At 45.0% G+C, this 18,087-nt stretch overlaps 1 protein-coding gene across 1 annotated transcript; it reads right to left on the reverse strand.

The window, feature by feature from the left end:
* Nucleotides 1-11,419: 11,419 nt before the first annotated feature.
* On the reverse strand, nt 11,420-12,157 carry LOC131306813 (uncharacterized). The gene has a single exon (XM_058333239.1). It carries the CDS (start codon nt 12,155-12,157, stop codon nt 11,420-11,422), a length of 738 nt encoding a protein of 245 aa, XP_058189222.1.
* Nucleotides 12,158-18,087: the final 5,930 nt, after the last annotated feature.

Here is an 18,087-nt window from a genome sequence, read left to right on the forward strand (position 1 = left end):
TCCCATCGAGGGGATGAATCGATTGCACACTCCAGAAGTGTATTCCGTAGCGAAGACGTTCTTGATAAGAAGAGACAAGAAATTGAGGAGTATGCTCGTTTGATCAAAAAACGAGAACATGAAATCAGAGAACTAGAGAAAATCAGAGAACATCCGGAGGACTCTGGACTATCTCGAAGAAATTCTAGAGGCAGTGAATACGCTTTGGTACAGTATCAAAAGGCTCCTTCACGAGGAAGGAGGAGCAGAAGCAGAAGTCTGACCCCGAGGCGACATAAAACTTCTCCACGAAAAGGGAGGAGCAGGATCCGAACACCCGAGCGAAGGAGGGTATCTCCAAGAAAGAGGAGAAGCAGAGGTCGGAGTTCTACCCCCGAAGAAGAAGGGAGTAGAAAACATCATAGGGACAGGTACGAGAGACCTGATTCCGATTGGGGACGAATTAGGTCCAAGAAAGGACCAGAGGATGAAGCCATGACTGCACGGGAAGCAGCACGAAAAGCACTGCAGAATATAGCATCCTCCCCTTTTGCAAAAAAGTTACAGGAGGCTAGATTGCCGACCAGGGTAAAGCACGGGACATTCATCCTCTACGAGACAGACGCTGATCCCGTGGCCCATATACAGCATTACCAGCAAGCAATGTTTATGCATGAAGGGGATGAAGCAATCATGTGCAAGATGTTCCCGTCGAGTTTGGGGAAGGTTGCTCTGTCCTGGTTCCACAAATTGGGCTCACGCTCCATCCGAACATGGGTGCAATTGGCCGAGGAATTCACTGCACGGTTTTTGACGAGCAGGAAAGCTCCCAAAACCTTTGAGAGTCTTTCTTTTATGAAGCAAGGAGAGGACGAGCCGATTAGGGCTTATGCGAAGAAGTACTGGGAAACCTTCAACGAAATTGAAGGATGTAGTGAAGAATACGCAATAGCCACGTTCAAAACAGGTTTACCTGTTCGGGGGGAACTGCGTAAGTCTCTAAACATGAGTCCCGTGCAGACATTGGCAAAATTAATGGAGAGGATTGAGCAGCACGCCAGGAACGAGGATGACATCCTACGAGAGGACGGAAAGTTGGCCGCCGAGCAAGTAAAGGGGCCTATAAAGAAAGCTGACAAGCCAGAGCCCAAGACTTATCGTGAGAGAAAAGATTATGGGCAGGCGAAGAAAGAGCAGTACAAGGATAAACAAGCCCCGGATCCCAAGTCATTCTTTTCAATAAACACGGTTTGGAAAGAGCCCATTTACAGGATTCTTTATCGAATAAAGAATCAACCATATTTCAAATGGCCCCTAACTCTTGGTGGGAATAAAGATGCAAAACGTGCTACGAATCAGCACTGCAGTTACCATAAGGATTGGGGTCACATGACTGAGGACTGTGAGATGTTTAAACGGCATCTTGATGATTTGGTCTCACGAGGTTACCTCAAAGAATTTATCCAAGAGGATTCCAAGGATAAAGACAAGGCAATGGAATTGGATTACGAACAGAATCCAAAAGGGGTAATCCATATGATACATGGATTAGCCGAACCTTGTACGAGAAATGAGGTGAGATTGCTTCAGAGACAAGTGAAACATGACCAACATGTAATGCAGTTGGGGAAGAAAAGAGGGCGCAACGAAGGGGCAAGCAACGAGGGCATAGTTTTTACGGATGAAGATCTGGGAGGAGTCCAGGTACCTCACAATGATGCTTTGGTCATAACCCTCCGAGTTGGGGAATATGATATGGAGAGAATCCTGGTGGATTCAGGGAGTTGCACCGAAGTGCTATACTATGATGCGTTTAAGAAACTGGGGCTCACACAAGAAGATTTGGTACAATCAGTAACTCCATTGGTCGGATTTGGAGCAGGAGCAGTTTGGCCGTTAGGCAAGGTAACTCTGCCTGTTCGGGCTGGGACGGTAGTGCTACGAACCGACTTCTTAGTGGTGGATGTACCGTCCTCCTATAACGTGATTATAGGGAGAACATGGTTGCACAAGATGAGGGCAGTCTCTTCAACTTTCCATCAGATGGTAAAGTTCCCAGGGTCTAATGGGATTGAGCACATCAAAGGTAACCAGAAGATAGCTCAACAATGTTTGGTATCCATCATAAAAAGAGTCCATAATGCCCACCATGTTAATACTGTGGAAATTCCGGATCTGCCGACCATTGAGGATATTGGAAAAGACCCAACCGAGAGGGTAGTTGAGGATTTGAAGAAAACACTGATCAAAGAGACTGATCCAGATAGGTATTTTCTAATTGGGGAATCACTACCAGAAGAGGAAGAAAACGAACTGATTGGTTTTTTGAAAACTTATGTCGATGTATTTGCTAGGACACCAGAGGAGATGCCTGGGGTGAATGCAGATATTATCTGCCATCATTTGAATTTAGATCCACAGCATAAACCGGTCATTCAAAAGAAACGAAGGGCAGCCGTACAGCACGTTGACGCAGTAATTGAAGAAGTGGATCACTTGCTGGAGGCCAAGGCAATAAGGGAAGTTTATTATCCAGAGTGGCTATCAAATACTGTTGTTGTCAAGAAAAAGAACGGAAAATGGCGCGTATGTGTTGACTTCACAGATTTAAACAAGGCGTGCCCTAAGGATAGTTTTCCTCTTCCAAGGATTGACCAGTTGGTTGATGCAACAGCGGGATATGGACGGATGAGTTTTCTCGATGCATATCGAGGATACCATCAAATTGCAATGTTTGGGCCAGATCGGGAGAAGACGTCTTTTATTACACCACGAGGGTTGTACTGTTATAATGTCATGCCTTTTGGATTGAAGAATACAGGGGCAAGGTATCAGAGACTGGCGACCATCATGTTCAGAAAATTGCTCGGCAAAACTATGGAGGTTTACATAGATGACATGGTGGTAAAAAGTAAATCTGGGCAAGGCCATATTGCAGATTTGAGAGAAGCTTTCGAGATTTTGAGGAAATACAAGTTGAAACTCAACGCCTCGAAGTGTGCATTTGGAGTCGGCTCTGGAAAGTTTTTGGGCCATCTTGTAACTCTAAGGGGAATAAAGGCAAATCCCGACCAGATAAAGGCCTTACAAAATCTGGAAAGTCCTCGGACAACGAAAGAAGTCCAACGATTAACTGGGATGGCAGCAGCTCTTAATCGATTTATTAGCCGATCAAGTGACAAGTGCAGACCTTTCTTTCAGCTGTTAAAGAAAAGGGAAGGGTTCGAATGGGGAGCAGAATGTGAACAAGCCTTTCAGGATCTAAAAGGATACTTGGCCTCTCCTCCCCTTCTTTCGACTCCAGAAACAGGTGAGTCTCTAATTTTATACTTAGCTATTTCTGAGCATGCCGTAAGTGCAGTACTTTTAAGAGATAAGGGATCCGAGCAAATCCCAGTATATTATGTGAGCAAAACTTTGTTAGATGCCGAAACAAGGTATTTGCCCCTCGAGAAATTGGTCCTAGCACTAAGGACAGCAACTAGAAAATTGCCACATTATTTCCAGGGCCATAAAGTTGTGGTTTACACTGAGTTCCCATTAAAATCATTGCTCCGAAAGGCAGATTTCTCGGGAAGAATCTCAACTTGGTCCGTTGAGTTGAGCCAATATGACATCGACTATCAGCCGCGCACAGCAATCAAAGGCCAGGTGTTGGCAGATTTTGTGGCAGAATTCTCACCTGCGGTTGCACCTCTGCCTCCTACGAGAAAGGAGTGTGAAGCAAAGTCTCCTGTAACGAAGAAACAGGCATTAGCCGAACAAGATCCCCGGGAATGGAAGCTGTTCGTTGACGGGTCAGCTTGCAACAGCGGTTCAGGAATAGGGGTAGTACTTTATCCCCCTGAAGGATCAATGTTGGAATTATCAGTTCGCCTTGGGTTCAATGCATCCAATAACGTGGCGGAGTACGAGGCAATTTTGGCTGGTTTGAGAAGTGCAAAAACCCTAAAAGCCGAACATGTTAGGGTATATTGTGATTCGCAGCTTGTAGTCCATCAACTGTCCGGGCAATATGAAACCCAGAGCGAGAAGATGGCGGCATATGTACAGGTGACCAGAGATCTGCTCGATACCTTCGAAAGGGTGTATATTGAGCAGATAAGTTCTGGAAAGAATGCTCATGCAGATTCACTGGCATGGTTAGCCGCAGCTGTGCCATCTGAGTTTAAAAGAAAAATAGCCGTGGAGTATCTGACTGAGCCGAGCATTGGGAAAAGTGTGGAGATGGTCTTGGACGTGAATCAAGGACCAAGTTGGATGGACCCAATAGTGGAGTTTTTACGAGATGAAATACTCCCTTTGGACAAAAAGGAGGCACATAAAATCAGGACCAAATCTGCTTGGTTCTGGTTATCCCCAAAGGGAAAACTATATAGGAAGTCTTTTACAGGACCCTACTTGCTTTGTGTGCATCCTGAGATGGTGCAAAAGTTCCTCCACGAAATTCACGAGGGGACTTGTGGAAGCCATGCTGGTGGTCGGTCCATAGCCCACCGAGCAATCACCCAAGGGTATTGGTGGCCGTACATGCAAGAAGATGCTAAGGTGTACGTAAAAATTTGTGAGAAGTGTCAGAAATTTTCTCCAATGATTCGAACACCAGCCGAGGACCTGGTGCCTCTGACAAGTCCCTGGCCGTTTGCATAGTGGGGAATGGACATAGTGGGTCCACTACACAAGGCAACTGGGAATCGAAAATTCCTATTAGTTTCAACAGATTACTTCACTAAGTGGATTGAGGCTGAGCCGTTGGCCAAGATTACTGAACCTATGATAGAAAGGTTTGTGTGGAAAAGCATCATAACTCGCTTTGGGGTACCTTATTCGTTGATTACAGACAATGGGTCGCAATTTCAGAAGAAATTCAAAACTTTCTGTGCCCAGTATGGGATAAGAAATTATTATTCGACTCCAGCTTACCCTCAAAGCAACGGACAAGCAGAGGCTTCAAACAAAACAATCCTTGATGGGATTAAGAAACATTTGGATAAAGCAAAGGGGAAATGGCCCGATGAATTGCCATTGGTTCTATGGGCATACCGAACAACGCCTAGGAGGTCTACGGGAGAGACCCCCTATTCATTAGCATATGGAACAGAGGCTGTTATTCCATTAGAAATAGGTCTGCCGACCAACAGGACCACTTTGGTTGAAAGTGGAGGAAATGACAGAGCCTTGGAGATTGAGTTAGACTTAGCCGAGGAACGACGAGAACGGGCCTTGGTGCACTTGGCCTCATACCAAGAGCAGCTCATCAAAAGTTATAACAAGAATGTACACCCACGAGAGTTTGGTGTTGGAGACCTTGTGCTACGAAAAGTGCTCGGCAATACTAAAGTGGCTAATGAGGGAAAGCTAGGGGCAAATTGGGAAGGCCCATATCGAGTTACAGAAATCGCAGGCATTGGGGCTTATCGATTGGCAGACTTGGATGGGAACCCAGTGCCAAGACCTTGGAATGTCCATAATCTAAGAAAGTTTTTTATATAATTTTTCTTTATGCACATCGTGATTGTGTGGGAGTTACGAATAAAACTCTCTTGTGTTCTAGTTTTGTTATTTTTACAAGGGATACGAGTAACGCCCTCTTGGGTTTTACAGTTTATGAATGAAGTTACGTTTTTTGTCTAGACTGCTGTTTTCTTGGTATTTGTTTTAAATACGAATCACGACATTGGTTTCCCTCATTCGTATTGGGGAGCAGGGTATAGGATATCCATTTAAGTACGTGATACTTGAACACAAGTTCGAAACACTTGTGTGAACTTCAAACAAGTACGAAATACTTGAGAAATTGTTCTAAGTACGTGATACTTTAAAGTACGTGACACTTGTGAGAACGCAAGTACGAAATACTTGAGAATTGTTCTAAGTACGAGAAACAATTGTATGAAATTAAAGTACGAGAAACTTGGACAGATATGCATAAACTTTAAACAAGTATATGTTAGCCACGAGATATTCAAAGTACGAGAACCCTTACGGTGCATACGAATACATGCATAAAAGCATACGAGTATATGCACCAACAGTCCACAGCATACGAAAATATGCACAAACTTGGAAGCATACGAATCTATGCATAAAAGTACGTAAAACTTTTAAACTTTAAACGATTTCAGTACGACATACTTAAACATCTTAAAACACCCATGACAGAAACATGTGGAAAAGGTATCTTGACAGGCATAATTCAAAAACAGATGTGAAGAACGACAGAGCTCATTCATCTTCTGTGAGATCTTGGACAGCTGTAGGAGTAATTATAGGAGCTACTGGAGCAGCCAGCTCTTCTGTGGGATTTTCATCTCCAAGTTGACCATCACTGACTTCCTGCTGGCCAGGGTTGGTCGTGTCAATTTGAGGCTCCACTTCAGACACATGTTGCTCAGCCGACACGTTCACCACCTGCTCATCATTTATCTCCTCTGCAATATCCTCCTCTTGACTGGCAGCACTGGGTAGTTCAATGTTGGTCCAGAGAGGAGATGATTCAGGAATCTCAGCTTTGGCAAGGCAAGCTGTCCAAGAGGCCACCCAGACTTGGTCTTGTATCCCAGGCATTTGGCTTGTGTAGCTTTCCGTGGCAACCTTGATCCCTTCATTGTATCCCTTCTCAAATGCAGCTTTGGTTTCATTCTGGCTCGCCTCGAGTTCCTTCAACGTCTGATTTAGGCTATCCTCAGTCCCCTTCAGTTGTCCCTTTAAACCATCAGCCACTCCCAAGGCTTGGTTCCTTTCTTTCTCGAGCCTGATGATGGTCCGTTGAAGCTTGGTATTCTCACTTACAAGCTTGACACGTTGAGGCTCAGACTGGCTAAGCTTTTGAGCCATAGCCACCATTTTTTGCATCACCTGGAACGTTCAAAACAGTTAAACATGGATACCAAATGCTATGGTATGCTATGATTTAAAAAAGCAAAATTTTACCTTGGCATTGTGAGACATGAATGAGCTTAGAAGGTTGTCAGGCGAGCTTGCCACCTCCTTTTGCATATCTCCTGGCGGCAGAAAAGCTTGAGACAAGGCAAGGGCAGTGCCTTCTGACTCAACACTGTCCCGAGCAGTGATAGCTCGGCTCCCGTGTGAGAATGGAGGAGCCCAGAGGGGAGCAGGTGATGAGGAGGATGTAGGGGGTCTTTCTTGAGTTTCCTCCACTCGTTGACGTTTTTCACGGTGAAGGGCTTCAATCTCTTCAAGGGAAAATCCTGGGGGAGCATCTGTTTGAGTTTGGGGGCGACGACCACGACCTTGAACACTTTGGCCCCGACCACGACCTCGACCAGGAATGGTGAGGAGGCTGCCCAAATCAATCGGCCGGTTCATCTCTGAAGTTGAGAAGGTGCGGCCGCTAGAAGACGAGTTGGATGTGGAACTGGAAGCTTCCTCAGCAAGAGGGATAGGTTCGTCAGAGATTGGAGGAGTCTGGGAACGCCTCTCTTCTTGTTCGGGGATTGGTCTTGAAGGACCAGCTATTGCAGGGATGTCAGCTGCTCGGGTTCTCCGATCAATAAACCCACCGTATGAAGCTTTGTAGCTGAGAAGTACTTGAGCTGCTCTTGCTCGGCCTGCAAGGTATGTCCCTTCGCCGTTGAATGCAAGTGCTCGTTTGATATCAGCTACGTGAACTTGTGGGGTTATGATGTTATAACCGCGGTTAATATTTGATGCTGAAACAAAGCATAAGCAAATTAGAAGCACGAAAAAGCTTTTCCTATGAAAGAGGACAAAACAAATGAAATTAAGGGAGAGCATTAACGTGGGCTCCCGAATATGTGAGGGGCATGAAAACCAATCACTTGGTCGTCCTCGTCTCTGGGTTCGAAGTTGCCCGTAACGATCAGAAAGTCGTCATCATCCCCTCGAGCAGAGTCAGGGAGTTCGAGAACGAGCTTCTTTCTAGAATCCCTACTCTTTAAATAATACGTAAGGGCGTCCCCAGTTCTGGAAATGCTATATAGATGATGGATATCATACAAGCCTAGGGAAGTCCCTAACATTTGGTTTAGGGTATTTATACCCATAACTACTCGGAAGAAATTAGCAGAAACTTGCATTGGCGAAAGCCTGTAATACGCTAAAACTTGGCGGAGTAGAGGGGCTAAGGGAAACCTAACTCCGCCTTCGACGACGGCTACTACTGGAATGTGAAGTGTGTCGAAATCGAAGCTTTCGCGAATGGCATCCTCAGGAGCCAAAACAGTAGCTACGTTGTCAGGAATCCCATATCGAGATCTGAAACTTGCCATGGTTTGAGGAGTATTACAGTGTCTACGGAATCTCCCCATTACCAGAAAAACTTTTGGGGTTCTTTGAAGTATAAAGAAAGAGGACGATAAAACTCTAAAACGAGATTGTAAACAATCCACTAGAGAAAGGGAGTTGTAAGAAGAAGAAGTGATGACTTACGAGAATAATCGATGGAATCCCTAAAGAGCAGAAAAGAAGAGGCCTTGAGACGATGAACAGAGCTTCAATGGCGGGGAAGAGCTTGAACCGTTTGTTTCCTGTAGAAGGAGTCTAAGAGAGAGATTGGGGTTTTTTAAAAAAGGGACGAAAACCCAAAAATACCCTAAAAGTAGGTGGCGTACGTGAAACGTCACCCCAGACGCCGTTTTGAGCGTTCCGTTTTCCAATAAACACGTCTGTTCGTATTTGATGTAAAAGCAATACGATGATCGACACGTGTAAAAATTAAGGCTAAAAGCCTGTGACGACCACAAGAAAAGATGATCTTTTCTTAGCAACGTGATGAAACAATGCACCAATATATGAAATAGGGTGCAAAAACGAAATAAATTTGTTCGGTAAAAAGCTTTACTCATCATCTGAAGTAAAATATAAACGAGCAAAGCTGGGGAGCAATTGTAGGGAGGTATTCCCGAACAGGTGCAAAATGAGCCCGAGCACGGTCAACAAAGGGTCAACGCACTGTGGACCAGTGATATGAGAAGTCAATGGTCCAGAGAGGTTGTACGATTCTCGGTGCAATAACATGAGACGTTATTAGGACCGAATACAAGGAAAATGACATGAGATGCCACTGTTCATAGAAACTTGTTCGGCAAGAGAGAGCCGAACAGGAGGAGAGTTCCTTACAAAGGATATGGTTCAAATTGTTTCCTTAGGACCAGTAACACGTGAGGTAATTGGTCCAGGCCATCTGTTCGGCCATGAGATGGCCGAACAGAGAGAGAAGTACTATTTGAGGGAACATTCTGGAAGGTTCCAGAGTAGTCATGTCCCATAAAGGGATAAAGATCCCAAGAATATAGGATCTGAGAAAGATACCCAACGAATATGGGATGTTCGGCTCTTAAAGGAAAAGAATCCTAAAAGGACTCTTTTCCATAAACTGATAAAGGAAACGAGACCCCTTGATATCCTGGGTTTCCTATACGAGTTAGGAATCCTATGGTAACATGGATGCTTGGACAGCAAGCATCCATAAATCTATAAATATGAGGTAAACCTAGAGGTGAGAGGTACGCAATACACTGCATTCTATTTGCTTTCCTATTGATAATTAGGGTTTGATTGCTAGTACGTGATACTAACAAAGGCATCGGAGGGCCTTTGCCACGAGAGGCAAAGGTGCACTCACTCCTTGTCTGTTTTGCAGGACAGGGGTTTCGTTGACAAATTAGGGTTACGTTCAAGAGGCACGTGAAGCCGTTGCATTCCAGTGCTGTTTAAAGCGCTACTTGAATCTATCCACCTACATAGGGAGAGGGAACAGTTTAATGGGGATCAAAGCTGTAACATATTTGTAGGATGTGATTTAAAGACAATGTAAACGGATGGCAGGCTTGAAAAATAAATGAGATAAAACCCAACGCCGTTATCGGACATCAAAACAACGCGTTGGCATGAATTAGGCACAAACAGCAGCCAACTTGCATGCATGGCTCTGCCTGCATGCAAGTAAATAGCCGCGCGACAAACCCACACCATCACGCGATGGTCATGACCCTCCAATCAGGTTGAATTTCATCTCCTTCTGGGCTCTGGAAGGACCAGCGCACACCCAGGAATTCAAACCAAGTAGATTATATATACTAGAAAGAAATAATTATTACAAACAGGACGGATAGGAGATAAGTGCAAGCCCCTAAACAGTGGGGGCATCAAATAATGGCCGTGGACCAAGCTGCCCATGCAAGGGCAACTTCTGTAAAAAGATAGACCATCGCATGATGGAGGCAATTCATCGCGCGAGTGTCATGGTTGGACTTCCAAGAATTGCTTTGCATGCCTGGGCTCTGAGACATGTTCAAGAGCAACCCAGGGGCATTCCACAGTAACTAACTAAACAAATTAAGCTAAGCTATTGATTTTTAATATGCAAAACAGGGGAATTAATTCTAATCATGCTTTAACACAACTTTTATACTATAACTAAACAGAAAGGAACCAAAATCCTATCCCCGTGAGGACTGTCGCGCGATTGCTCGAAGCATCACGCGATTGAGTGAGTCCATCATGCGTAGGAGGATTGGTGTACGATTCTTGTAACTCTGCTGACTTTAAAGCTAGAACTGGTATTGATTACCAACCTTGGCTCTGCGAGCCCCCCTCAGGGATCAAAATAGTAAACAGTAAATGAGTTATACCTTTGCTTATGTGCTACAGAAATGGATTGAACTAGGTGGTACGGCTTGGTAGATGAGTGTATGGAGATGACTTTAGTTAGGAAGCAGGAGGTGTATTTGATGGTAGTGTTGTCTTTCTTTCTTGATTTTTTTTGTAACCTTTTCCAAGATGAACAATGAGGGGTATTTATAGGACAAGAGAGGGTGTGAGGTGGGTGAATGACTTGGCCTAATGACCAGCCAACAAGGCTAGCCAGCCCTCCTTGGTGGAGGAAGTGGCCAACAAGGTGATGGGAGTTGTTGTGGGGTGGTGCAACCCATGCACCTGCAAACACTGTTCAGCCCATGAAAACGGGGTTCCCAGGTCAGTAGCCCCCTGATCATCACAAAATCCAGCTGGAAAAAGGTGAAAATGACAGGAGTTGACCATCGCACGAGAGACTGGGTTCATCGCGCGATGGTTTTACCCACCCACGCGATGGTCAACAATCAAGGTTTGACTTTGACCAACACCTGGCAAGCAGAGCATCACGCGAGAGAATCAATGGGTCGCGCGACGGTAGACCCCTGTGGTCAGGGTTCTGACTTAGGGTTTTAGGGTTCAAGATGGACCTTAGCCTACTCTGAGCTCAAACCATTTCACACTCAATACTGTTTTGACCTGATTCATCATCGGGGAAACAAGAAACCAAAAAAGAAAGTAAATCAATTAGGAAACCAGATTGGGGTGTCTACACCCCTGCATCCGGTGACTTAGTCCGATCAATCCACTGATCCATCCTCCCCTGTTGGACTAGCTCTTCAAGATAAAGTTTTAACGACTGGCATGCCGTTGTATAATGGCCCTATTCATTGTGGAATGAATAGTACACCCGTTGGTTCGGCTCACGCCCATCAACAGTCCCCAACTTTTCCATTGCTCCTGTTGGCCATTGGAATCTAGGCATCCGTACGCATTCTCGGAGCATACAGAAGATGGGTTCTTTGAAATAGGTGGTGATGGCAAGGTGGTCCAATCCATCGCTCGGAGGTTGGTCCCATGTCTTACCGCCCCCCCTATTTCCACCAACTCTAGTGCCCTCCTTGGCAATGGTGTTAACTTGCCTCTTCACATCCTTTGCAGCCGATTTGGTTGGGTCGGCAACTTCCGCAACACCGGAGCCCCCGATATATTCGTCGAGTTTGATATAACGGGCAACAGTTTGCATCAGATCCAACATATCGCTTGGCGGCCAGAGCATTAACTCCTTAGAAAGATCTAAAGACCGATCCAGACCGCGTTTAAAAGATGTAGCAGCAGTCTTCTGGTCACAACTTTCCACCAAGTTATAAACGTTGTAGTATCGCTCGGAGTAATCCTTCAAGGATTCGCCATCCTTCTGTCGCAAGTCTATTCGTGCTTTAATTGTCTTCGGCCGCCGATTACTTGCTACAAACCGAGCAGTGAACGAACGTTCCAGTTCCCCAAAACTATTAACGAATCCTGGTTTAAGCTGAGTGTACCACAACATGGCAGGGTCCGACAAGCTCAGGGAGAAACTTCGGCACATCATTGCCTCGCTAAGTCCGTAGAGTGCAGCCATTGACCTGAACTGCTGCACATGGGTCGGAGCATCCGACTTTGGGTTGTAAGTGTTGAACTTCGGGACTTTGAAATTAGAAGGGAGACTTCTTCTGCTATGGCCTTGGAGAAAGGGGACCCTATCTTCTCGGCTAAGGTTGCAGCCGCTGTGGGTAGGTTCGCCGTTATCACCGCCGAAGGTGAAACATATGTCTTGGGAACGGTGTCCCTTCAATGCTTATCGGAAAGCAGAATTCGGGGTCTCTGACCGCCGATACTCGGTTCAGGTGAGTGCCGTCTCTTGGATCCCGATATCGCTCTTACATTTTCCTGCCTTGGGGGATCCGCCTGCTGTTGGGATACTCGGTAGGTGGTTCTCTCTTCAGTTCTGGTATTCACCACAGTCAAGGCTCGGTCGCCGCCACCGACGCCAACTTCACATCTTTCCTTTGGGAGCAGCCCCTGGCTATCCTCCCTTTGTGCTTGAGACGGTCCCGACGATTGCCATTAGGAATTATGGGCAAAATGCCCCGGCGAGTGCTGATGGGGATGGCACACAAAATGTTCGAACGGACATTGGGAATGGGGTGAGGAATGCCCTGGCGAACGTCGTTGGGAATGGGTGGCAACTCCTTTCCCACGGTCTTCATGTCACCGGTCCCCAGACTTAACTTTGTTGTGTTCGCCCCGGCGGTCGTGAAACCCAGCGGGATGGTCATGGGAAGCTATGGCACTTGTTTCTGGGAGTAGTGGTCGGCGTACATGGCCATCGCCGGACGTCTTGTTGCGAGGATCAACCTGTTGCCTGGATTCCAGATGAATGCGTCCACTAGCATCTAGGTGACACAATGGGCCGAGCCTTGCGAAGGTGGAGGCCCTGGTAGTATTGGCCGTCTGAGATGGAAGGACTGCATTCCTCCTTCGGCATCGCTCCCTAGACCTAGAGATGGGAGGGACCTCTTGGTGCGCTTGAAGCTCTAGTACTTGTGTCCTTAGCCGCAGCAATTCTTTTGCCATGCTCACCGAGAGATCTAGAGGACGAGGTGGAATCGGATAAAGACTGGTTTCCGTGTGATGGACCCCGTCGATATGGAACGAATCTGTTCCTACAGCATGGGTACTCGTCCCAGCGACGGTTGAACCCAACATGACGGAGCCATCAAGTACCCTAGCGGAGGTACCCATGAGCCCTAGATCCGCCCTCACTTGCTGAGTTGTTGGTGAGTCTTGGTGAGTTTGAGGGTTCGGAATGAAATGTGCGAGACCGATAAGTCGTCCGTCCGCCCCTGTCATTCTTGTACGAGTGAAGAAAAGGAGGAAGGTATGCAAGGAGAAAGTGTTCCACCACAGAGATCTGAGTCAAAAGTGTTCCACCACAGAGATCTGAGTCAGAAGTGTCCCCACCAGAGTCACCAATTGTGGGGGTGCGCTTTCTCCGATCAAACCTTTGATAATAAAGTGGCTGGGTTGCTATATCTTGGATGAGAATGGGTCCTACACAAATAACACTCGTATTAGTACCTAAACCCGGATCGTGGAGGTCCGGGGTAGGCACTCCGACAGTCAAGTAAATATTAGGGAAGAAGAGATTTTTGAATAGAATTTAGGGTTTCAGAGGGTAGTAAGTCCATCCATCATCTCTAGGGGGATTGCTTCTTTTATAGGCAGTGGAAACATGGAGACTAACCCACTTACATGCATCACGCGCTCCATGATTTATTCCTCAATCATGGCACCAAATCAGGTCCGCAATCACAGCACTAACGTTCCCCATGATCTACTCGTGCAATTAAGAAAACCGAATCACGCCACCTGCCACTCCTACCCAACTCTTCCCGACTTCCTCTTCAAATCAGGGAGCAGGGGTGGTTTGGTGGCTAAGGGCTCTGCTGAATGATGTGGCTCGACTGAGAAAAGCACTTCTGAATTGTCAATTGGTCCGGTGGATCTCCGCTGGACGACGAGTAGCCGAACTGCTCCCATCCGGGTCCATGACCAACGCCGGCGAATGATCTTGGTCCGGCGAGACAGATCTGGCAGATGCATAGCTTCTGTACACTGTCGAAGCAGACAGCCTATGTGTCGAGGTTTGGGTTAGCCATTTTGACGTGGCCCGCTCCGCCGAACCGCGACCGCCTCAGTATTGAATTGACATGCGAATGAATCGAAGTGATACCCTTTGAAACGACTGGGGTCCCATTGGACGTGCCAAAAGATGTTTCCCACTTTTCCACCGCGTAGCTAGCGTGAGCAGAAAATCAATGGCATGTGCAGTATGAGCACAGGCGTGTCAGGACTTATCGTCGTCCAACATATGAAAGGAGTGGGCGCCTCGATCTAACTTTGTATGTAGTGCAATTGCATGTGACCCAAAAGGTGAGGCCACAAAGAGGTTCGTGGTTTGCCACACCGAAGTTGACTTGGAATTTTCTAACCGTGTGAGAAAAAGTAGAGAACATCGTAAAATAAAGATGAACTTTATTATGTCGGAATAATAGAGTTGGGTACAAGGAAAAGTAAAAACTTGAACTACTTGATGAAGTAATTGAGTTGGTACAGGAAAAGTAAAATATGTGCTTTACTGGGAAGACTTTGGTTTAAGCGATGGGTTTTGAGTTGTTGAACCCTTTTTTCTTCTTGAGAACTTGTATTTATAGGCCAAGCAACTCCACGATTCTAAATGCACGGGTATTTGTTGGCTTCTCCTCGTGATGCCACGTGTCCCATGTTGCCATTTTCTCCTCCAAATGCAGCGGTTATCAGCAGGTTTTATCATCTTGTTGGAGCCAAAAGGCTGATACTTGAGTGCCCACTACCCAAACATATGAAAATGGAGATCATGGGGTTATTCTCCAACTTCCCAAATGTCCACAACTTGCCATGTGTCCCTTATTGCCTCCAATTTTTGGAATAAAGGCTTAACTGCTTCTTTTATGCTGCAAATCAAAGGACGTGGGGGCCATTTGACCACATGGCTTTGGGACAATTATTCCATGCATCACGGCCCACATTCTTCTTTGTTCCCAATGGTTGGAGTCAATCGACAACCGTTTATCCACAAATCATGGGCCAATTCTCACAAAATAAAACATGGGCCAAGCTTCTAGACTAAAATTAATTGGGCATTGCTCTAAATTATAAAATTAATGCAGCCCATTAATTTTAGCTCACGAGACTCATAAAAATTGGCCTAATTTAATTAAATAGCCCTCCAGCGCTGGCCCAAGATTTGGTGTCAAAAATGGGTGTAAACAACAATCAACGTTTTATTATTTCTCAAGAAAAAAGAAAGGCAAGCTTAAACAAATCTCAATATATGAAAGCTGGAATTTAAAATGGAATGAAAAGAACATCTTTTAAACACAAGCAAAGTGTCGATCTCTAGGTCTTCCTCTTCTTTGCACTTTTGTTTTCCAAAAGATCTTCCTCCAACCAACGTTTGTACAAACTTGATAACTTGTCAGCAAAGTCCTCAATGATATTTTTTGTCACCCGATTTGGCCATAAACGGAGAACATTACAACAGAGGTTGGCATCATCGGTCTTAGAAGTAGCGTACTTAGGATTGCCTAGCACCTTGGCTTGATCGCCACAAATTGTCTTTGAAAGCGAGTACGAAAGTAGAAGGTAACTTGAGTAATACCAATTACTACAACACCAAAGTGGTTCATGGTACTACAACACCAATTACTACAATACTAAGGGCAAACCCATTGAATCCGGTCGCCCTTGCGAGCCTCCATCCATGCTTGCCATGCAGCCTTAGTTGAAAATTGTTTGACTATGTGACACTCAACGCAGTGGTCTGGATTGTAAGGAAGACGCTCTGGCATGTCCCATACCCTCAGCTTTTCAAAAAGCCACACCTGTAGAAAGCAAGGGAAAATTGCAAGTTAAGAGAACATATGAGTCAAAACAAAAGAGTGAGGAGTTGAAAGATAGTTTGGAAATAAATAAACAAATAAATAGTGAACCTATAGTAACAAGGGACTGCCTGCAAATTGGGCTATTGGATTAACCCTCACCGCATCAAGACCCATCAAGGTCTCTGCCAACACCAAACTATCAAAACTGACACGTTTACCAATCTGTTGGGCAAAGTCAAGCAACATGGAGTCAGCATGACCTGTAACACCCCTAATTTCAGGAACGTTAAATAAACATTTTTTTTATTGGAAACCTACATAGAATCTGGTTCATTATTACATCATAACTCTCACAAGAGTTCTTTTATTAAAACGTGGAAGGAAAACTAGGGTTCCTATCTACTGCTCCGTCTGCTCCTCCATCATAGCCAACTCCTCGGCTCCGAAAGCTTCTAAGGTATAGAGTTCACCCTATTCATCTACAAAGTCTAACACATTATACCAACGTCGCCACCAATATAATATGTCAAGGTCCCCAAATGTAACACCATGAGCTACATGAGCTCAATAGAATAATCCATAACCACTAACCCTTAACTTACAAACAATAGATCATAAAGTTAACGATTTCCACATGGTACATGCATATTTAACAAAATAGTTAACAATGACACTTCCACATTCACTATTCAAACTGACGTTGGTGTCCATGATTTTTTGAGTTTCTCCTATGTGACTCATCGTAGACCGTGTCACCATTTTCCACTTTTCATATACCGAATCATCATTTTCAAAATCATTTTTACACACCCAACCTCAGTTCCGCCACTCCGGGTTCCCATTGGCACATAATCTGCATTGGCTCCTCTCCGTGGATAACCAAGCTACACACCCAACCTCGGTTATGCCTCTCCGGGTTCCCGAGTATCCTCACAATGGTTCCGCCGCTCCGGGTTTCCATTGGCACACACATACACACACCACACAATGGACTACCACGTCCAGCCACATTGTGGTTTTCAAACCATTTCTCATTTTCAAAACACGTCTTTCATTCACTACACCCTAGGTGCCATGTTTCTACTTTCTCGATTTATGTGTCTTGTTTTCATGCAAAGACTCTGCGGTAGGACTTTTAACATATGTAACCATAAATCATTCATTTTAATCTGGAAATTAAACTAGCAAGATCATCCAACTCTATATTACTTATCATGCTCATATTATCACGTAGTCATGCTCAAACATTTAGCACACAATATAAAGCATAGTGTCACATGGACGGACACCTTTGGATTGGATACCACTTATGCTTTATCACACATCAAACAAGTAATTGAAGTAATCACATATACATGCGCATAACCATCCTTAAGATCAAAATACGAATACTTTCATTCAAGTGATAAATTCTTATCTTTCAAAATCCAGTCTTTCTTCCTTTATGGGAAGTTCAAAACAACATGTGTTTATCCGGTAAATAAAGTCGAGTTATTCACATACTCCCTTACTTTTCAAAACTTTAGTAAAACATTTTACAAGTTCTCAAGCATCTCAACGTACAAGCATCAGACAATATACTTAGAGTATAACGGATAAGGAAAATTCTACGTATACTTAGAGTAAGTAAGTAGAGGTATTCTACATGTACTTAGAGTTAGAGAGTAAGGACATTCTACCGTTCTTGGCGGTAGTGCGGCTACGATCAAGTAAGTTGGCGACCAAACGAGTAACATCCTACGGAAAGCTTCGGTAGCTTCGAAAGAGAAAAAGGTTTCTCTCAAAACTAGTTTCTTGACTAACTACCAAACTTTTTGGATTGGAAGGGTGATCACGTGGTGGTTTGTTGGCGGTCTTGGATGAGTTTCTTGAAGAACTTCAAGAAGAAACTCAAGAACACCAAGAACAAGGAAGAACAAAGAACAAACACAAGGATTTCTAGAGAGGGAAATTGAAGGATGAAGGTGTGAGTTGAATGCCAAGTGAGGGGTCCTATTTATAGCAAAAATTGGGCTCTCTCTCCCTCTCTCTTGGCCCCTCTCTTTTTCTCAATTTTTCGCTCCATGGCCTTGTCCAATCAAGCCTT

Source organism: Rhododendron vialii, chromosome 11a (genome assembly GCF_030253575.1).
Source record: "Rhododendron vialii isolate Sample 1 chromosome 11a, ASM3025357v1".
NCBI lineage: Eukaryota > Viridiplantae > Streptophyta > Magnoliopsida > Ericales > Ericaceae > Rhododendron > Rhododendron vialii.

Coding starts and splice junctions, on each gene's coding strand:
- LOC131306813 (XM_058333239.1), bottom strand. CDS start 12,157: ATGGCTGCACTCTACGGACTTAGCGAGGCAATGATGTGCCGAAGTTTC.